At 43.3% G+C, this 22,659-nt stretch overlaps 1 protein-coding gene across 3 annotated transcripts in view; it reads left to right on the forward strand.

Annotated features, from left to right (window-relative positions):
- Positions 1-22,659, forward strand: part of LOC137341637 (voltage-dependent calcium channel subunit alpha-2/delta-1) — a 588,942-nt gene that overhangs the window by 497,368 nt on the left and 68,915 nt on the right. For all 3 annotated transcript variants that reach the window (XM_068004938.1, XM_068004940.1, XM_068004939.1), the window contains one exon: positions 918-1,015. In XM_068004938.1, coding sequence (XP_067861039.1) covers positions 918-1,015 — 98 coding nt within the window. The remainder of the gene's footprint in view (positions 1-917; positions 1,016-22,659) is intronic.

The raw sequence follows: 22,659 nt of genomic DNA on the forward strand, positions 1-22,659 counted from the left end.
TGTTGAGTGAGATGTTAAGGGGGAAACCTCACTTAAGTTAACTTTTGACTCACCGAGACGCATGGATTTTAGGCAGAGATAATTAAGGCTCCTCGTATGGCGACCGGGTAAATGTGCAACATGTAGAGACCAGCAGGATCCCAGTTTTAATGCCTGCTCTGTGCTGTATCAACTGATCTTAGCTGGGTCTGTCGTAAGGAGCTAAGACCTTACCCTGGACTAAGGATAGGGAAAATCAGCCAGGTTTCCAGCTCCTACGCATTATACAGTGACCCTTGCTGGAAAGTGTGGTGAGTGAGGACAGGAGTTGGTTTGGCTGTGGTACCCTCCACGAATAGCATGTTGACACTCACTGTCCAGGCTCAAACGTGAAGAGTAGTCACTTGGATACGGTGCTATTGACGCCCATGGATCTGTACCTCTGCATGAGCCGTTACCTTCAGAAAAGGAAGAGAAATAAAGTAAATAGAGAATATACATTTTGAGAATAAATGAATGCTATCGTTGTTACAGTCAATGGGCTAGTCAATGGGTAGTTAAGAGCTGCAATGGACCACAAGTAATCAGATATAGCAAAAAGGAACAAAAACAATTGACGTTTGATGAAAAAACATCCTGATGTTATTTTGAAGGTGGAGAGTAGATTTGTTTTTCAGTTTGCTTACCTAGTTGGCAAGTGAAATTTTCTAACCATGCTTGGCATCCTTGAGCCCAACACTGACAGTTTTGTTCCGTAATCAATGTCTTTTGTGTGTTTGAGATTGCTGTGCTCTGTGTGCTGTGACGTGTACAGCCAGGTCCTCTTCATGTGTCTTGTTGCCATTGTCTGGTTGTATGTGTTTTCTTCTCATAGTGATGCTGTTTGTTTATGTGTAGGAAGGCTAGTATAGTCTGTATGTGTTAACAATGCCTTTCAGGGAATACTGCAATGGACTGACTCCTTCAAACAACAATACAGCATTCCTGGAGAACTTTATTCATCTTATTGACCGCCAAACTCCAAATTCACCGAACTGTAAGTACCATTCGTCATTGTCTGTGGTATAGCACTCCAAATATTCAAAGCGCTTTTGTTGAAATTGACAAGCATGTGTAAAAGGATCAAGGCCCACATTGCAAGACCACTAAGAGTAAAATGAATAAGGGAGATGATGATTAATTAAGTAGTGGTTAGACGAAACCAAGCCTAGGTTTAAGAGCCTGTAGATTGTAAGAGGAAGGGAAAAGAAAGAGAAGGTGTGGAGTCCCACATTCACCTTCATCTACAATCTGCTGCAGTTAGCAGAATTCTGAACACTCTTGCATCATTTTATTGATGATTTTGTGCGCTGTGGTATTGCAGTGGATTACTCTCACTGGTTCAGGCCATCAGGATAGGAATTGTACCCTTCATCTTTATGGAGCAGAGCTCAGGCTGGTATGGATATTTATACCTTGCTGCAACAGCACATAAAGATACAAAAGGATGAACTAGCAAATTAACAGCAGTCACGATAACTACATGCTACATGGGGATAGACCTGACTAACATTTGGCAATCTAACCCGAAACTCAGTCAGGACAGCCCAAATTCTTGCTAATCACAATGCTCAGTTAAAATGGGAGCAGCAGTTCTGAACCCCCCCCCCCCCCCACCGAAAAAATGTTTTCCCAGATATTCCCTAACAAGCAGGTTCAATTCTGCGTCCTTAATATGTAGTTAGCATACTAAGGAAAACTGCCCAGCCTGCAGTCCTAACATGGTGGAAAGGGAAGATAATCATGCTTGTCATTTTTTTAATGCTCCTCTCAAAAATGGCATTCAGTAAAGTAATTTGCACAATGATTGATAAAGAACATACTGAGACATAAGATACCACTTCAGAAAATTATGCTGTATTTATCATTTAGTTTCCTGATATCCAATGCTTGTATCTTTGCACAAAATGTATTAGGCCTCATTTTATTGAAGTGAATGAACATTACTGATAAGCTGAACTTTGAAAGAACTTTCTCAGTATTATAGACATTCAGGGTAGCGTTCAGACACGGGGACCTCAGACAAGTTAGTATAATCATTGCAGACAGGTACACCAGTAGTTTAGTCATTTGACTATTTCTCTTTGCTGAGAAATAGAATTGTTTTCTCAAAAGTCTTGCATTTAAATCTGGCCTTAAACAACCAAGATTGCGGGCCATGATGGATGGGGTAAGGATTGCCATTGGAAGCAGACATCTAGAATGCTAAAGAAGGTTGACTTAAATCTTGTGAAGGCACACCAGATGTTCATGAGGAACAGCGATATATGTCCAAGTTGGGATGGTGTGTGACTTAGAAGGGTACTTGGAGGTAATGGTGGTCCCATGCACTTGCTGCCCTTGTCGTTCTAGGTGGTGGAGGTCGTGGGTTTGGGAGGTGCTGTCGAAGAAGCCATGATGAGTTGCTGCAGTGCACCCTGTAGTTAGTACGCACTGCAGCCATGGTACGCCGGTGGTGGAAGGAGTGGATATTTAAGGTGGTGGATGGGCTGTGATCAAGCAGACAGCTATGTTCGGATAGTGTCGAGCCTCTTAAGTCTTGTTGCTTGGATTAGATGTTGACGGGATTATGAGATTATGTTTCATGACACCAGATACGTTATTGTGCCAGTGTCAATTTAAAACCCAGTCAAAGTGTCTCATCGCCACCGTCTGGTTGAATCCACCTGGGAGTAATGTGCTTTAGCCTGTCCGAATTGGTATTCTGGGAGGATGAGACCAAATAGGTTGAAGGACCTTCTTCATTCAAACTGATCTGTGAGATTTATGAGCCTTATTTTGAAAAAAAGTTCTAAATTCTGTGTATGTTGGACTGTTAACTGTTGTACAAGTTAAGCATCTTGTGTGGTCTGTGGTCACAGTCCCTACTCAGAAAACACAGCCTGCACCATCTTCCAAACTGTCAGTCTCTTTCAGTAGTCAATTGAGTGAGGCCTAATGTTTATTCATTCTGTTTAGAGCCAACAGTAAAGGTCAGTTCAATCTGTGATGCAGGCTGATAAACGCAGCTAAAGGACAAATGAAGAGTTTGTGATTATGATGGAACTGCAGATGAAACCAAAAGTGAATTTTAATAAATATTCCATTTCACTGACATTTGAAAGGACTCGATAATTATTGGTCTTGTCTGTCTGCTTTTGTGTGAATGTGGTTTTTAAAAAAATATTGGGATAGGATTTGAAATAATTAGTAAATTGGAGAATTATATAAGGATGAATATGAAATAATTGCAAACACAGGCCGATATTGGTTCTTAAGCTATGTCAATGATTAGGGATGCAGGAAATGTCAACTTTTTTTTATTGAGGAGTGCGCACTAAGCTGATTAATGTAATGTGACTCACCGGAATGTCTGGGCTGGAAAAGGAAGAGTGATAATTCAGGAAAATGAAAGGAAGAGAGACTGAACTGGAAAAGAAAATGACTGGACAGGGATAGAATAGGAAAAGGAACAATGTAGCTGGCAACAGCAAAATACTAAGCCAGGTAAAATAGAGCTCAGGACAGTATATTTTCCTATCAGAAAACTTGCTCATCATTCTTTCCTCAGGTGTGTAATTTGTAACATCACTTGCGATCTGCTAAATGGCCATTCCTTGAATTGTTAATCCTAATCCTAAATCCTAATGTTTACTCTCCTTCTGACCACTGCTCTTAGCCCTTTCCTCCGCACAAGTATGAATGATACCTTCTAACACAAACCCAGTTCTCACTTTTCCTCTTCATTGAGATCATGCAATGGTACTTTCACAATTGATAATAAGAAACATGTTGACCTTTATCCACTGTGCTAACATATGGCTAGCTTCCAAACAGAAAAACAAATAGAGCACAATGAGGAAAATGCATTCCACTATCGATGACCTCAGCATAGATGCATTTAAGGGGAAGCTAGATAAGTACATGAGGGAGAAAGGAATAGAAGGATATGTTGATAGGGTGAGATGAAGTAAGGTGGGAAGAGGCTGGCAGGAGTATAAACACGGCATAGACCTGTTGGGCCAAATGGCCTTTTTCTGTGCTGTAAAGTTCTTTGTAATTCAATGATCCAGTTCACGTAACCCAGCGAAAATGTGGCCTTTTTGGGTATGATTCCTTTGATTAGTGTCGGAAAGATGCAGAATGACGTCACGTCGACAAACTCAGGGCAGTGTCCTAGGCCCAACCATCTTCAGCTGCTTCATCAATGACCTGCCCTCCATCATAAGGTCAGAAATGGGGATGTTCGCTGATGATTGCACAGTGTTCAGTTCCAATTGCAACCCCTCAGATAATGAAGCAGTCCGTGCCCGCATGCAGCAAGTCCTGGACAACGTCCAGGCTTGGGCTGATATGTGGCAAGTAACATTCGCGCCAGACAAGTAACAGGCAATGACCATCTCCAACAAGAGAGAGTCTAACCACCTCCCCTTGACATTCAACGGCATTACCATCGCTGAATCCCCCACCATCAACATCCTGGGAGTCACCATTGATCAGAAACTTAACTGGACCAGCCACATAAATACTGTGGCTACAAGAGCAGGTCAGAGGCTGGGTATTCTGCAGCGAGTGACTCACCTCCTGACTCCCCAAAGCCTTTCCACCATCTACAAGGCACAAGTCAGGAGTGTGATGGAATACTCTGCACTTGCCTGGATGAGTGCAACTCCAACAACACTCAAGAAGCTCGACACCATCCAGGACAAAGCAGCTCACTTGATTGGCACCCCATCCACCACCCTAAACATTCACTCCCTTCACCACCTGCGCACCATGGCTGCAGTGTGTACCATCCACAGGATGCACTGCAGCAACTCGCCAAGGCTTCTTCGACAGCACCTCCCAAACCCGCGACCTCTACCACCTAGAAGGACGAGGGCAGCAGGCACATGGGAACAACACCACCTGCACGTTCCCCTCCAAGTCACACACCATCCCGACTTGGAAATATATCACCGTTCCTTCATCGTAGTTGAGTCAAAATTCTGGAACTCCCATCCTAACAGCACTGTGGGAGAACCGTCACCACACGGTTCAAGAAGGCGGCTCACCACCACCTTCTCGAGGGCATTCAGGGATGGTCAATAAATGCCGGCCTCGCCAGCGACGTCCACATCCCATGAACGAATAAAAAAAACACAATAGCATTTTGCATACAGTTTAAAAACAATTGTAGGATATAAGTTTACCATGAGTGGAAGTGAGCTGGCACAGGGAGATTTGGAAGACATACCAAAGCATTTCAAAAAGCCAATCAGAGATTTTGCCAGAATAGTAGATTACAAGCCTACATAAATTATGCTAAAGCTTCACAATGCACTGGTCAGACTACACTTAAAGCAGGGTGTTCCGTTTTGGTGATTATACCATAAAGATATACTTGGATTAGAAAGTAGAAAAGAACATCAAGACTGATCTTGAATATAAAAGGAAATATTAGAAAGAAAGCTATTAAGGGATAGGGCTAATGAAACTGTATAAAATATGAACCAATATAGATAAAGGAAACCTAGATTATTACATATACAAAAGGACATAAACAGATATCTGGAAATTTTCTTTACCCAAAGAGTGATCAATGTTGGGAATAATGTTCCAGGGATGGTTGTAGGGGCAGAGGTGTTGGTATCATTTAAAGTGGAGTGGAATGCTATGATGGGAGAGTCAATGTCTTGGAAGGATGAGCTCTGACGGATCAAATTACCTTTGCACATTTCTAAATATGGGGTAGGCTTTAAACCTAGGGATTCAAACCGACAAGGAATTGTTATTTTTAAAAACAAAATAAGGCCATCTCACATCAGTTTGAATTCAGAATGGATGCAATATCACTCCTGCCTCGTGCGAAGCCTTGTCCAACCTGCCATCATGTGCAGTGAGCAATATAGCAATTCCAATCTGCTGACTGTGTACCTGCACTCTACAGACTTGAGACTGAGACTGGGAATTTTCAGTATAACTGGCTTTAAGCAAAGGAAAAAGAAAGGAATAGTTCTACCATTGGAGTTTGGGCCACTTTAATCTTCAGAAATGAAAATAATGTTCTTGAAAGAAAGCAAAGCAGAATTAAATATATTTACTGATAATTGGATTTCAAGGCTGTTTCCTTTCAGTCAAATAACAAAAGGTCGCTTTTTTCAATTAATCAACAACAAAAGGTATCCAGTCTGACATTGTCAGAATAAAAGAGCTAGACAACGCAAGAAGACCACAATATGTTCAAGGCAATTAATGGGTTCTGTACAATTATTTAATTCTTCTGAGCTAAACATAACTATTTTGAACATTAAAGAAATCACTTTAACTTTTGGGCACCGGACAGTGGAGAAGCAGGACGTCAACCAGTTCTGGCCGTGAAGAAGCCGGAGCCATTTTGGTGTCCACCAAAACCGTGTGTCCTGCTGCAGCTCACCAGATTTGCGGCAGTGCAATATCAGGCAGCAGAATAAGTCCTCAGGAGGGGGGGGCGGAGTCATGATTACGGAGGGAGTGTAAGCCCGGGGTGGCAGCGGCCCAGATTATTTTTCTGGGGCCCAGGCGAGCACTCCTGCCCTTTCTTGCTCCACAAAAGTAATTTTAAACTTGGCTTTCTAGAACCTCTTCAGCTGTGCCACCAGTAAAATAGGTTGGAGAGTGCATGACATACGCTCTGACTAGTTCTGTCCTAAAATGCCAATTGGTGTCCTATGCATGTTGTGGGACCCTAATTTGCATATTAAAAGAGGCTTACTGCCTGAAACAGGCAGTTGCTTCGGACGCCCAGCCTTAGGCCCAAGTGCGTTGGCGTTAACGGGGCAGTATGTCTGCTGACCCCATTTTGAGGCCGTTGCTATCCCACTAACTTCAATTTTAGAAAGTTAAAGTCGGTGCCCACCTGCTTAACTTTGGTGCAAAGCTGAAACCACTTGTCACTGACGAAGTGTAAATGTACCGCTAACTCTTAATGTGCACATCAGTAAATTCAACCATATCCTCAGCAGCCCCTCAGATAATGAAGCAGTCCGAGCCCACATGCAGCACGACCTGGACAACATTCAGGCTTGGGCTGATATGTGGCAAGTAACATTCGCGCGAGACAAGTGCCAGGCAATGACCATCTCCAACAAGAGAGAATCTAACCACCTCCCCTTGACATTCAACGGCATTACCATCGCCGAATCCACCACCATCAACATCCTGGGGGTCACCATTGACCAGAAACTTAACTGGACCAGCCATATAAATACCGTGGCTACAAGAGCAGGTCAGAGGCTGGGTATTCTGCAATGAGTGACTCACCTCCTGACTCCCCAAAGCCTTTCCACCATCTACAAGGCACAAGTCAGGAGTATGATGGAATACTCTCCACTTGCCTGGATGAGTGCAGCTCCAATAACACTCAAAAAGCTCGACACCATGCAGGACTTGCAGCCCACTTGATTGGCACCCCATCCACCACCCTAAACATTCACTCCCTTTACACTGGCGCACCGTGGCTGCTGTGTACCATCCACAGGATGCACTGCAGCAACTCGCCAAGGCTTCTTCGACAGCACCTCCCAAACCCACGACCTCTACCACCATGAAGGACAAGAGCAGCAGGCACATGGGAACAACACCACCTGCATGTTCCCCTCCAAGTCACACACCATCCCGACTTGGAAATATATCGCCATTCCTTCATCGTCGCTGGGTCAAAATCCTGGAACTCCCTTCCTAACAGCACTGTGGGAGAACCTTCACCACACAGACTGCAGCGGTTCAAGAAAGCGGCTCACCACCACCTTCTCAAGGGCAATTAGGGATGGGCAATAAATGCTGGCCTTGCCAGCGACGCCCACATCCCATGAACGAATAAAAGAAAAATCCTGTCCTGTGTAACCATATAAACAGCAGCCCTGACCTTTTAGCACATTTTATTTTGATTACAGTATTTACGGGAGCCAGCAGCAAACTATTAATCTTCCTGTTGCTGAAAGAAGGGGAAAATGTTCAGTGGTTTGTTCAAGGATAAATTTACTTGTGCATCAGATTCCCTACATTTACCAATATTTATGACTAGGTCATTTAATATTTCTGCTGGAAATTAAATATCCTTCTAACATTTTACAAAATAAAATCATAATTTTGGAGAGCTTGAAAGGACCGATGGGAAATTTAGACTCCTATGAAAAATCAGCAGAAACCTGCCTGAGAGCTAACAATTTACATGTATGTGTCGTGGGGGTACTGAGCAGGAGGAGGGGGGATATCTAGGGAGGTCTGTATATTTACTTCCACCATTTGATATTAGGGTAATGGGAATAACCAGTCAGCAAAATAAATTGGAACTAGGGCTCCTTTTGGAAAAGGAAACTACTGGTTAAATGTTATAGGTCCCACAATCTTAGGGGCTGCAATTTAACCTTGAAATAGAAATGAATAAGTCATTAAGGTTTTCATTTTGTCAGATTTATCTTTTTGCTTTCCCTTAAAGAAATTCTGCTTCCATACTAAGATTGCTACATGACAGCATCCATGGCAATGCCATGAGAGTTTCATCTTTAGCTTGTTGCAATGTAATTTGTAGATTGTTAGTTGTGTTTCAGAGAGTAGGGAAAGAAGTCAAAATAGCAAACCAGTCTTTCGGGTGAACGAAGTAATAGGAACAAAAGAAGCCCAATCTGAAAACGCGGGTAGCCTGAAGGAGCCACGATGCAATTTCAGGAACATTCCAGAACTGCATGAAATCTGAGCCCAGTCAGGCTGTTCCAAACTGTCCACAGTGGTCTGGTTGGGTTTAGCTTTCTCACTTCCCAAATAACATTGGGAAAACATTGTGGGCCCAATGAGCACAAATACCTCATTTGTGTTTAAAGAGTCATGCATTTTCTCAGTAGTTTCATTCAAAGCAGATAAAAGGAGAATTTCTTCCGCTACTTGAACATAAATAGCTGGTGATTCATCTCAGTTGTCAGAAAATTAAAAATGTATCCACCTCCACATGGCATTTACTTATTTAATTATAGTCTTATACCGTGTTTTGCACTATGCAGCTCAGTTCATTTCAGCCCTCGTGACACACGCTCCTCAAGCTGTAAGTTCCCATTGCTTCATTTCACTGAGTTCAGATTCAATTGCATTAGAAGATATTATTAAACATTTATTATTGGACTTAATTTGCTTGTGAATTATTGCGACAGTCTGAATAAACATCAATTATCTATCCATAATAAATTAAAATCCTTCCTGTAACAATTTTCCTATCGCATTATTTCCACCACATTGTTACTGTCACACTTTTCTGTGTTTCTATTGATTTTACTTACCTATGGTTCAGTCTTCCATGTTTGGTCTCTAAGGTAGGTGGTGCTGTTCCTTAACTTTGAGACCTTTAGGTGGCAGCATAGAGACCCGCTCCAGGTATTTAGTCTTCGGGTAAGTTTTCTATTATGAAAAAGTGTCTTATTTTTAACGGGCACCTTTGTGGTGCCACTGCCACTGGGTCCCTGCCAGTTCCCATCACCACCGCTAGTTCTCACAGGTCCCGCCTCCTCCCATTGCTTCTCATCTGTTTCTGCTACCATTCTCATCCTCAGTTGTGCCCACCTGCACCCTGTGATTGAGTCTTTACCTTCTGTGCTCTTCCCCCCTCAGACCTCCAATGGGTACAGTTGCCCACCCTCTCTTTCCCACCCCCACCCCCCTCAATTCCCCCATGATTGAGCCTTAACTCATTGTGCCGCCATCCCCTCTGATATCTCCTAGCCTTTGACGGTAAAGTGAAAGGGGGGGCATCGGGACTGAGTGATGTAGAGTAGGGAAAAGTTGGGAGTGGACGAAGGGGGAGATGGGTGTCTGTGAGCATAGGAGGGCAGTCACAGCTGTAGAGGGGACGGTGGAGAATAACTGATCCCCAGTACCACCACCACCACAAGATCTACAACTTTCTCTCCCCCTACTGGTACTAAACCACAGAATTTCCACATGAGTGGTGCCACATCTCAGGCCCACTCCCTCAATGCTGTCAAACCCCATAATGTTCCCTCATTGCTGCTGAAGAGGATGGAGAAAAGAAGAAAGGGCGAAGCATTGAAGAAAAATTGCCGTTATAGGTTGAAAAGGCATGTACATCTATCGAGTGATTGTGCTGTGTGCTGACGCTTCAGTCTGCTTCATGGCAGAGTGAAGGTTGGCTCATTTTTTTCTACCGCGGGCTTCCACTCTTGTGAAAGGCATGTTTCTTCAGGAGTGTTTGAGAGAGTTATGCTGTATTGCTACTGGACAACAAGTGATAAGTTGAAAAGTGTCATGGAAGGCTGAAGCAGGGCATTTTTTTTTTGTAGGTTTTCAACCTGTTGAGTTATTTGACAATGTTTTAGTTTGGAATTATTTTGCGCCAATAGCAAGAAAGGAAAATGCATTTTTTTTTAAAGTAAAGTTAATTAAGTAGTGAAACTGCCGGTCCCATCTTGAAACTGGAGTGATTGAGTTATTTATTAGATTTCTACAAAATGATCGGCCCTGACACTACACAGGCAGCAATCCTAGTGGTTGCACCAGGTTCGTACCAAGTGGTGACCTCTAACACTGACCCCAACAGAGTTAGCGGAGTCAGTGGGATGGTACCTGATTGGCATGGGGTGGCAGACTGCAGTGCCACTTGGGCTGCCTCTTTGATGGCCACCTGCCCCATACCAGCAGATATTCTTCCAGTGTCTCCTCCCTGATCTCGGTGCTGCTGTAATAGGCTGCCCAAGATAGGGACGGATAAAATGTTCCCTTTTCAGGGTCCAAGCCACCAGTACGCTTCACCTCAGTCGATGTACTGGTCGCCACTAATACGCCAGGTTCCCATCCATGACCAGGGCCGAGAACTCCCGGCTTAGGAAGTCCCTGGTCCCTGGGGGATGTTGCCAGAGTTGTATTGGATTATAAGTGTCACCATTTGCCCTTAGAGAAGTTGCTCTTTGGTGTGCCAATCACTTCAATATCCCCAGATCCCTTTGGATAGTTATACTGATAATTAATTGATGTAGTTATTTGATACTCATCCATGTTTAAACTATATTATGTTTTAGTCCTCTGACGAATTCCATTATCATTGCTTAAAATGGTATTGGGAAAGAGCAAGGGAATTGGACTAAGTGATTGTTCTTTCAGATAACTGGGACAGGCACAATGAGCCAAACACCCTCCTTTTGTGCTGTTAAATCCTATGGGCTGAAAATTTCATCAGAGCTGCTCCTTCTCTGAAACCTGATTCCGCAGCACTTCCAGTGAAGTTACAACAGCGGAGTTGGAGTAGCTTCGAGGAAAGATATAAGCAGAAGGGAAAGAGGAACTGAGAATGCAAGAAGGGGAGAGCGATACACAGCAGGGAAGAGACAAAAGGAATTAACAGAGAAAGAAACAGAAAAGAGAGTTGAGAGAAACACAGGGGAAGAACATGACATTAAAAATGGAAGGTGAGAGAGACAGAGTGAAAGAGGACAGAAACGCAGAAGGGAAGAAGACAAATATGCACAGGGAAGGACCCCCAGAAGGACTCCCAACATGCCAATCTCAGTACTTCCCGGACCCTGGGACTCAGCCGCCACTACTTCGATACCAAAAGATCCCCTCCCCCCATTTTTTTTCAATACTCCCACACACCTGTACTCCTCCCAAAGCCCACCACCACTTTCCAGTGCTCCCACAGACCTGACATACCTGGACTACAATTTCAACACTACTAAAATCATAATACTGCTCATCATGAATGTTTTTAAATTTTCAAGGATTATTACCTAATTCAAAGAGAGACTGCATTGGAAAAGCATTAGTTGGTCAAAGGTTACAAACTGCTTAAAAAGAAAATAAGCAAAGGCGATTCCCTGCATAAATCATTAAGTTTGCATCCATTTTGAATTAAATGGTTTGCTGTCCTGTTATTCTCCAAATAAATTGAAGACTGAATTCCTTTAGAATGCTAAATGATGTAAAGTGAATAAAATTGAATTTGATTGCAGAATTTATTCATGAACCTTTGCAGCACAAAATCCACTTTGCAGCTTTCAAAATACCGTTTGTTTTTAACCGAAGATTTGCTTGAATAAGATATAAATGTTCACTGCAAACAATGTATGAAACAGTAGCTGATCCAGAAGTCAAAATGGCTCCTGTTGTCAGCATAAGGTCCCTGACATGCAATTGCAAGTCGGTCCTCATCTCTGCAAAATGGTGCGCACTCACTCCATGGACGTACTTCTTAATTGGAATTGTAGATCCATGGTAATTGCTCCTAATTGGAATAACAAATCATCCTGGACTATGGGGAAATAGAAGAGATTCTTAAATTCAGTTGGTAGCAGCGAAAGTATTAATAGTTTAAAAGAAATTGAAATTAATTGAGCTAGTGCAGATTGGGAATTTTTATAGTATTTACTCTAGAGGATGTAGCTAATATTTCCAATGTGGTAACTGCTGCACAGATGCATTCAAGTTTGTGGAGAAGAAATTGGGGCAGAAAAGTAATTGGACCTGGACTTATAGCAGAATACTTGCTAAATAGCCAGCGTTCAGTTTTTATAGAAAAAAGGCCTGGAATGATGGTACACACAAAAAAAATGCATCTCGTGTTGTTTGTGTATGGCTCGGGGGAGAATATATCTGTATTCTATAGTTATCCACTGGATGAATGCGTACATGTTGCCTGTCAGTCTTTGGGGGGATATATCTGAATTTCCAAGTAATCCAGCCAGGCAGGTATGTTTGGAAGCCCTTGCAGCCTAGGATTTTATGTGTATTGGGGAAACCTGTTTCCCAGTTTTACGTTTTGCAAGTGAAGCTCTTAAGTATAAAATTAATGAGCTTTAAAAAAGACTAGAAAATCCCTCTTTCTTTCTGTCATTGTACAGATGGAGTTAAAAAAACAGATTTCTCGCAGAAATTGGCCCAGCTTGTTTGCCGCAGAATATTAAACAGAATTTTCCACTTCTGTGTTCACTGGCCTGTACTTTTCACTTTTAATGGGCGGGAGATTCATGGGTTGGTGAGTGGAGACTCAGAAAACCTCAGACAATGTGTCTACCCAAGTGTCTGAGAAGAGATCAATTCATTCAGTTCAAATACAGTGGTTTTTGTTTGAATATATGTTTGAATGTCAGTGGGGGGTTTTTTGAGTTTGAGACATATTTACATTTTCAGTCATAATCGTTTTTCGTAATGTATTTCTCAGCTTGTCTTGGACAAATTGTGTAGTCCGCCTAAAGACAGTAAAGAGACAATGTATGGCCAAAGAAAGTCCATGGGTGGTCAGTAGCGTACTGCCATATGAAGATTAATATTCAGAGATCTTGGAGGTAAAATTGGTCAATGCCAGTAGCGCAAATCGGGCTTGATAGCAAGTCGGCAGCCCGTTTTACACTGGACCCGATTTTCTTTTCCATTGACTACAATGCCATCAGTAACTGTGTCCTCTGATTGACCTAAAATGAGGGGATAGAGAGAAGGGTAAGAATGTAGTTGCAAGGGTAAGCTCTAGCAGATCACTGGCAGCGCAATATACCGCTAAGTTATCATCCTCACTGGGTGATTGTGTGACTGAAAGAGTTAAGTTGAAAGAGAGAAGTAGAGAAGATGCCAGCACACACCCTGCTGTGCCAGGCCTCCAGTTTCACCATCTTTGCTGCTGACTGCTCTGTGTCTTCCAGTGATGTTGATGGTGACCTCTTCCCTAGGTAGCAGTTGTAAACAATTTCACAACACCAAGTTATAGTCCAACAAATTTATTTTAAATTCCACAAGCTTTCGGAGGCTTCCTCCTTCCTCAGGTGAATGTGGAAATGGAATTTTCGAATCCTTCGCATTTGAAGCTCACAGAACAATGCCTGGTGATTACTGCCCGTTGCCAAGACAATCACAGTGTGCAGACAGAAAGGTGTCACCTAAAAGGCCACCAAATATACAAACCCCCCAAAAAAAAGAGAGAGAGAGAGAGAAGGAAGACAGTCAATGACCCGTTATATTAAAAACAGATAACATTTGTTCGCTGGTGGGGTTACGTGTAGTATGACATGAACCCAAGATCCCGGTTGAGGCCGTCCTCATGGGTGCGGAACTTGGCTATCAATTTCTGCTCGACAATTTTGCGTTGTCGTGTGTCTCGAAGGCCGCCTTGGAGTATGCTTACCCGAAGGTCGGTGGCTGAATGTCCATGACTGCTGAAGTGTTCCCCGACAGGGAGAGAACCAAACAGGAGGGTTCTCTCCCTGTCGGGGAACACTTCAGCAGTCATGGACATTCAGCCACCGACCTTCGGGTAAGCATACTCCAAGGCAGCCTTCGAGACACACGACAATGCAAAATCGTCGAGCAGAAATTGATAGCCAAGTTCCGCACCCATGAGGACGGCCTCAACCGGGATCTTGGGTTCATGTCACACTACACGTAACCCCACCAGCGAACAAATGTTATCTGTTTTTAATATAACGGGTCATTGACTGTCTTCCTTCTCTCTCTCTCTTTTTTTTGGGGGGTTTGTATATTTGGTGGCCTTTTAGGTGACACCTTTCTGTCTGCACACTGTGATTGCCTTGGCAACGGGCAGTAATCACCAGGCATTGTTCGGTGATCTTCAAATGCGAAGGATTCGAAAATTCCATTTCCACATTCACCTGAGGAAGGAGGAAGCCTCCGAAAGCTTGTGGAATTTAAAATAAATTTGTTGGACTATAACTTGGTGTTTACTTGAAATTGTTTACAATTGTCAACCCCAGTCCATCACCGGCATCTCCACATCCTAGGTAGCAGTGTTAGCAGAGTTGCATGGTGCTGGTTGTTTCTCTCCTGTTGTGTGCCAGATTCTCTTACAAAAAGAGTGGAGGTGGGTTGATATATGTCCTGGCCAAAGTTGTCAACATGTATGACCCAGCTTACCATTGTGTGTATGATGAAGCAGCATGTGAGGCCACATGGAGAAGTAATTGTGAGGGCAGTAGCAGCCTTTGAGGGTGTGAGTGCAAGCAGAATGAGTGATGATCCCTGCTGACTCATGGGCGGTCATGGCAAGTGGGAAAGGGAAGAATTGATGGTGCTGAGGCAAATGTAGGGACTGCAGGACTGAGCAGAAAGTATGAGAGATGTGAAGGGAAGTCTCTCCTTAGCATTCCTGGTGAGATCATTAAATTTATTATGACATTGCAGCCAGTTCCTGGCGAAAATGCTGATGGCAGTAACAAATGTTACCTCTTGCCATTTCCATTCATCAATTTGCCTTGGTACCCATTTACCAGTTGTGAAGAAGAGGAGCTCCAGTCTGTTGTTCACTTGCTCCACCAGCATCTCCAAGGCTGTATCTGAAAACATTGGAGCCCTGCTAGAACTCATAATGCCCACCTCCATCTTCCTATAGCTTTGCGGTATAGCTTTTCTCTCTTGCCCACAAAAAAAAACACATCCCCTTTAAGCTGCTGCAGACCCTTAAGAATGTGCAGCAGCACCTGATTTCCCACCTCTGAATCGGCAAGCTGCCCATGGGAAGCATGTTTCACACTGGCAGATCAAGATTGACCCGATATTTCCATTGGGCATTTTATAACTTTAACCTTGTTGGAGAGACGATCTCAAAGATATTACTGACTTGAGAGAGGCAGCTTATGTTTTCCTGATGTCATTTAGTGAAGTATATTACTAGCTGCCAGTTACAACAACAACAACTTGTATTTATATATAGCGCTTTAACGTAGTAAAACGTCCCAAGGAGCTTCACAGGAGCGTTATCAAACAAAATTTGACACCAAGCCACATAAGGAGGTATTAGGACAGGTGACCAAAAGCTTGATCAAAGAGGTAGGTTTTAAGGAGCATCTTAAAGGAGGAGAGAGAGGTGGAGAGGTTTAGGGAGGGAATTCCAGAGCTTAGAGCCTATGCAGCTGAAGGCACGGCCGCCAATGGTGAAGCAATTAAAATCGGTGATGCGCAAGAGGCAAGAATTGGAGGAGCGCAGAAATCTCGGAGGGTTGTAGGGCTGGAGGAGGTTATAGGGATAGGGATGGGCGAGGCCATGGAGGGATTTGAAAACAAGGTGAGAATTTTAAAATTGTGGTGTTACCAGACCGGGAGCCAATGTACATCAGCGAGCAAAGGGATGATGGGAGAACGGGACTTGATGCGAGTTTTGGATGAGCTTAAGTTTATGGAGGGTGGAAGATGGGAGACTAGCCAGGAGAACACTGTAATAGTCCAGTCTGGAGGTAACAAAGGCATGGATGAGGGTTTCGGCAGCAGATGAGCTGAGGCGGGGCGGAGACGGGCATTGTTACGGAGGTGGAAGTTGGTGGTCTTGGTGATGGAGCAGATATGTGGTCGGAAGCTCAGCTCATGGTTAAATAGGACGCCAAGGTTGCGAACGGTCTGGTTCAGCCTCAGACAGTGGCCATGGAGAGGAATGGAGTCAGTTGCTAGGGAATGGAGTTAGATTAATATAATTAGTTATTTTGGTGCACAAAGCTGTCATGTTCTCAAAGGATGCAACCATCCTCCCTGTAGTGTAGTTACCATATGCTGACATAGACAGGTTAGTTAGATGTGAGGATCTGATACACATGTCCAAAATTATGAAGGGTTTTGATAAGGTAAACAGGGAAAAACTATTTCCTCTGGTCAACTATCATGGGAGGACATCAAATTAAAATCACCATCAGAGGAATGAAAGGAGAGTTAACACAGCGGATTGTTAAGACATGGAACGGCCGGCCAGAAACAATGGTGGAAGCAGAATCCATACTAGCTTTTAAAAGGGAAGTTGAAAAAGAGAAAAATAAAAGGATATGGGAATGGTCTAAGCGGAAAGCCTGGACCTGATAGGCCAAATCACCACCTTTTTTGCTGTAAAATTCTGTGATATAATCACCCCATTGCCATTCATAGAAGTATGGTTATTTGTTGGCAATCTCACATTTGACATAAATACTACAAACCCACATTTTTCCACAGTTCAACACAACTGTAATGCATTACCACTCGATGACTAAAACACCAATCAAACCAATTATGAGTGATGGACCTGACTAAAGTAAGCCGATCTGTAATCTTCCACATCAAATATCAGTATTTAAGTCACAATTAAAGTGTGTTTAGATACATAGGGGGTGAATTTCCTCCAAGATGCACCCGCTCAGCCACCGTAACTTAGCCGGAAGTGAAGCAGAAGCCTCATTCGTGCACGGAAATGGGGTTTCAATGCACTTGCGGCGAAGTTACCACGCAGGAGCGAGAGCAGCTCCAAGGAAATTCATGGCCTACTGACTCTCTTGTTCACATTATTAAGAAGCAGCAATATCTCATGTGAGTTGCAGTGTAATGGAACCACAATAGCAGCAAGAAAACAGAGAAAGGAGCAAGGGATTCTGGAAAATTAAGTATTATCCATTCAGGAGAACTTACAAGCAGTGAACTACTTGGTAATGCATTGTTTTCACCTCAGTGGAGATCTGCTCAGTGACATAACCCATCAGGCCTGGAATCATCCTTTTTGATGCTCATTGCATTACCTATAACTGTGAAGCTGATGCAGCCATTAACTTTTATGCCACTGGCTTACTCTGGAGTGTGATTATATTGACATCTCCCAAACCACTGTGTGCACCTGTACATGCGAAGACATGATGCATTAGTAATTGGACACAATACATTTCCAGGGAGCCTTCCTATGTTGTTCCAAACATTTCTACACTGTGGTTTGAACAGTCTCTGTCTGTCATCTTCCTGACTGAGATCTACAATACTCAAACTAATTATTGAAAATATATTTTTATTTGTTGGTTTAACTTAGCAACTGTGTTAATTTCCATAGAAAAAAGTAGAAAGTGTCATATCAACGGTTGGACTGTAACTACGCATGATTACTGGTAAGGTACTTGACTGTGAAGCACTTTGGGATGTCCTGAAGTTGTGATGAGTGCATATTCAATCAGCTTTACTTATGACTGAAGCATTTTAGGTTATCTAGATAGGCATTCAATAAGCTGACACATTCTATTCAATCCTCTGCCTCTGTGCTTCACTGCCATCAAAATTCCACCTGCCAAATGGCCCGAGGCACTGTGTTATCTATTCAGTTGATTTACTGAATACAGGGTCCCTGTTTCTGAATGATCTGTACCCTTTCATGATGTGACAGAATGGAAAAAGACAAAGCAAAGAGCCATAAAGAAGGAGAAAGAGCAGAGGCAGCTCCATTTAACTTGGCTTTATTCATATGTGTTAACCAGTTAAGAGAATGACAAGCCAATACAATAGGAAACAATAGATATGGTCAGCCTGAAAGGAAAAGAACTGAGGTGTAGTACCGAACAAAATCAAAGTAATAATTCTCTCTAATGGTGGAACAGAATCCATAATAGCTTTTAAAAGGAAAGTTGACTAATAGTTGAAAAAGAAAAAAATAGAAGGATATGGGGAAAGGACTAAGTGGAAAGCCTGGACATGATGCGTCAAATGGCTTCCTTCTGTGCTGTAAAATTCTGTGATATAATCACCCCGTTGCCATTCATAGAAGTATGGTTATTTTTTGGCAACTTCACTTTTGGCATAAATACTACAAACCTATATTTTTCCACAGTTCAACGCAACTGTAATGCATTACCACTCAATGACTAAAACACCAATCAATCCAATTATGAGTGATGGAATTGACTAAAATAAGCCAACCTGCTTTTTTCCACATCAAATACCAGCACATAAGTCACAATTAAAGTGTGTTTAGATATTATCTATACATAGCGGGTGAATTTCCTCCGAGATGCACCCGCTCCGCCACCGTAACTTAGCCGGAAGTGAAGCGGAGGCCCCATTTATGCACGGAAATGGGGTTTCCATGCACTTGTGATGAAGTTACCTTGTGGGAGCGAGAGCAGCTCCAAGGAGCTTCCTCTAATAAAAACAGAAAATGCTGGAAACACTCAGCAAGTCAGGCAGCATTTGTGGAGAGAGAAACAGAGTTAACGTGTCAGGTCAATGACCTTTCTTCAGAACTGGAAGATGTTCGAGATGGGTCCTGGACCCATCTTTTGTTTCTATAGTTGTCCCATTACCACCACCTTTTGCCTTGCACCATCACTACTTTTGTCATTTAATCATTCTTGCCCTCCAACCTTTCACAGACTCAGCCCCCCACTTTGTTCTTACGTCACCCTCCGCCCTCCGCTTTTCCCTGCCTCTGTACTTGCTTATAAACTGTTAATCTCTAATACATAAGACTATAAGAAATAGTAGCAGGAGTAAGCAATTCGGCCCCTCGAGCCTGCTCCGCCGTTCAATAAATCAAATGCAAAATACTGCGGAGGCTGGAAATCTGAAATAAAAACAGAAAATGCTGGAAAAGCTCAGCAAGTGAAGCAGCATCTGTGGAGAAAGAAACAGAATTGACGTTTCAGGTCGAAGACCTTTCGACCGAACTGGAAGATATTAAAGGGTTAAAGTTTTTAAGCAAGTACAGAGGCGGGGAAGGGAGGGGAGGAAAGAACATAAGGGAAGGTCTGTGATAGGGTGGAGGGCAAAAGTGATTAAATGTCAAAAGGGATGATGGTGCAAGGCAAGGAGGGTGATAATGGGACAGGTTAAGAAACAAAAGATCGGTCCAGAGTAGCTGTGAATAGCAACAGCAGAACCATTACCAGCACTTGCTGTCCGAAAAAATGGGAGCAGTGGTTATGGTCTGAAGTTATTGAAATCAATGTTGAGTCCGGAAGGTTGTAAAGTGCCTAAACGAAAGATGAGGTGCTGTTCCTCAAGCTTACGTTGAGCTTCTTTGGAACAGTGTAAGAGGCTGAGGTCAGAGTGGGAGTGGGACGGGGAATTAAAATGGAAAGCGACCGGCAGGTCAGGGTCAAGCTTGTGGACAGAGCGGAGATGCTCAACAAAGCAATCACCCAATCTGCGTTTGGTTTCCCCAATGTAGAGGAGACCGTATTGTGAGCAACGAATACAGTATACTAAATTGAAAGAAGTACAAGTAAACCCTTCACTTCATCCTTGAACGAAGGCCCAAGCAGTCCTCATCCATCACCACCCTTCTCCGCCTGGCTGAACTTGTTCTTATGTTGAAAAACTTCTCCTTTGACTTCACTCACTTCCTTCAAATAAAAGGTGTCGCTATGGGAACCTGTATGGGTCCCAGCTATGCCTGCCTTTTTATGGGATACGTGGAACATTCCTTGTTCCAGTCCTACTCAGGTCCCCTCCCTCACCTCTTTTTCCGGTACATTGATGACTGTATTGGTGCCGTTTCCTGCTCTCGCCCCAAACTGGAAAATTTCATCAACTTTGCTTCCAGTTTCCACCCTGCCCTCGCCTTCACATGGTCCATCTTCGATTCTTCCCTTCCCTTCCTCGACTTCTCTATCTCCATTTCTGGGGATAGGCTGTCAACCAATATCTATTATAAGCCCACCAATTCCCACAGCTACCTTGATTACACTTCCTCCTACCCCGCTTCCTGTAAGGACTCAATTTCCTTCTCCCGGTTTCTCCGTCTCTGTCGCATCTGTTCTGACGATGCCAGCTTCCGATATGTCTTCCTTTTTCCTCAACCGAGGATTCCCCTGCACCTTAGTTGACAGGCCCCTCGACCGTGTCCATCCCATTTCCCGCACTTCTGCCCTCACTCCTTCCCTTCCCTCCCAGTACCACGATAGGGTCCCCCTTGTCCTCACCTTCTACCCCACCAGTCTCCACATTCAATGTATCATCCTCCGCTACTTCCAGCGCGATCCCACCACCAAACACATCTTCCCCTATCCTCCCCTTTCAGCATTCCGAAGGGACCGCTCCTTCCACGACACCCTGGTCCTTCCATCACCCCAAACACCCACTCTCCTCCCCACGGCACCTTTCCGTGCGAGCACAGGAGATGCAACACCTGCCCCTTCACCTCCTCCTTTCCTACCGTCCAGGGGCTCAAACACTCCTTCCAGGTGAAACAGCGATTTACTTGTACTTCTTTCAATTTAGTATATGTATTCGCTGCTCACAATGCGGTCTCCTCTACACTGGGGAGATCAAACGCAGATTGGGTGATCGCTTTGCTGAACACCTCCGCTCTGTCCACAAGCGTGACCCTGACCTGTCGGTCGCTTGCCATTTTAATTCCCCGTCCCACTCCCACTCTGACCTCTCTGTCCTCGGCCTCTTACAATGTTCCAATGAAGTTCAACGTAAGCTCGAGGAACAGCACCTCAGCTTTCATTTAGGCACTTTACAACCTTCCGGACTCAACATTGATTTAAATAACTTCAGATCATAACCACTGCTCCCATTTTTTCGGACAGCTAGTGCTGGTAATGGTTCTGCTGTTGCCATTCACAACTACTCTAGACCGATCTTTTGTTTCTTAACCTGTCCCATTATCACCCTCCTTGCCTTGCACCATCATCCCTTTTGTCATTTAATCACTCCTGCCCTCTACTCTATCACAGACCTTCCCTTTTGTTCTTTCCTCCCCTCACCTCCCTCTCCCTCCTTTCCCTGGCTCTGTACTTGCTTAAAAACTTTAACATCTTCCAGTTCTGATGAAAGGTCTTTGACCTGAAAAGTTAACTCTCTTTCTTTCTCCACAGATGCTGCCTGACTTGCTGAGCTTTTCCAGCATTTTCTGTTTTTATTCCGCCATTCAGTAAGATCATGGCTGATCTTCGCCCTCAATTCCACTTTCCCGCCCGATCCCCATATGATGTCAGGCTAATACCTTCCAGTTCTGATGAAAAGTTATCGAGTTATATCAGCCTTGATAAGGGGGTATGAATTCCTCTCTCTTATTTTTAGCAAAATGATATACATATTGTTTGTAAATGTATTTATAATTTTGTCACATATAGTTCACAGAGGAAATGTAACACTCTCACTCGGGCATCCCTCATGAATCTTAAAAGTGTTGGTTACAAACATATGTTTTCCCTGTAGTACTTCGAAATCTTTTTTCTTACACCAGACTAATGTGTAATTAGGTGTTTTGTCTCTCGGGCATTGTGGAAGTCGTTAACGAGCCAGAATAAAGTGGTGCCTCACACCAGGTGATCAGGTTTAATTGTTACCAACAGTGGCATGTGCTTATCCTGAGACACCACCAGCAACCAACAGTTTTATATCTCCCAATAGGAGTTGTGGCTGATGCATGGCGAGATGGCCACATTGGTTTCTAGCTCCCTTGAGGTAAAGTAATGTTTCACTGTAATTATCACACTCTCCTTGAGGGGTATTTCATTATGTGTAGGGTGGTGCTTACACATATAGAGTGTTGAATAAATATCTATTTTTTCAAAGAGCATCTCTACTAAAAAAACAAAAGTGCCAGCAAGTAATGATTTTTGATTTATTCAGAATATACTGCAAACTTTGCAATGCTTTTGTTTACATTATGCAGCACTCACTGCTTGTTAGTGTTATATTTATTATAACTCCAGTGATACCATCCTCATTTTTGTTTCTCACAGAACTCAAGGGGCAGAATATTTTACCCAATGTCAGCCAGCTGGGGCGATCTTTGAGAATACTTTACTGCCTTTCACTCATCCGAGTGCTACTTTCACTCTTCTACCTGTTCCAGTGAATTAATATTATTCTTTCTGGCATGGAAGGTTACATACCTTACTCTTCTTTTGTCAATTGTGCTGCTATACTTAGATCAATCAGACCTGTCATACTGCGCTCTCCAGTAAAGAA

Source organism: Heptranchias perlo, chromosome 24 (assembly GCF_035084215.1).
Source record: "Heptranchias perlo isolate sHepPer1 chromosome 24, sHepPer1.hap1, whole genome shotgun sequence".
NCBI classification, from domain to species: domain Eukaryota; kingdom Metazoa; phylum Chordata; class Chondrichthyes; order Hexanchiformes; family Hexanchidae; genus Heptranchias; species Heptranchias perlo.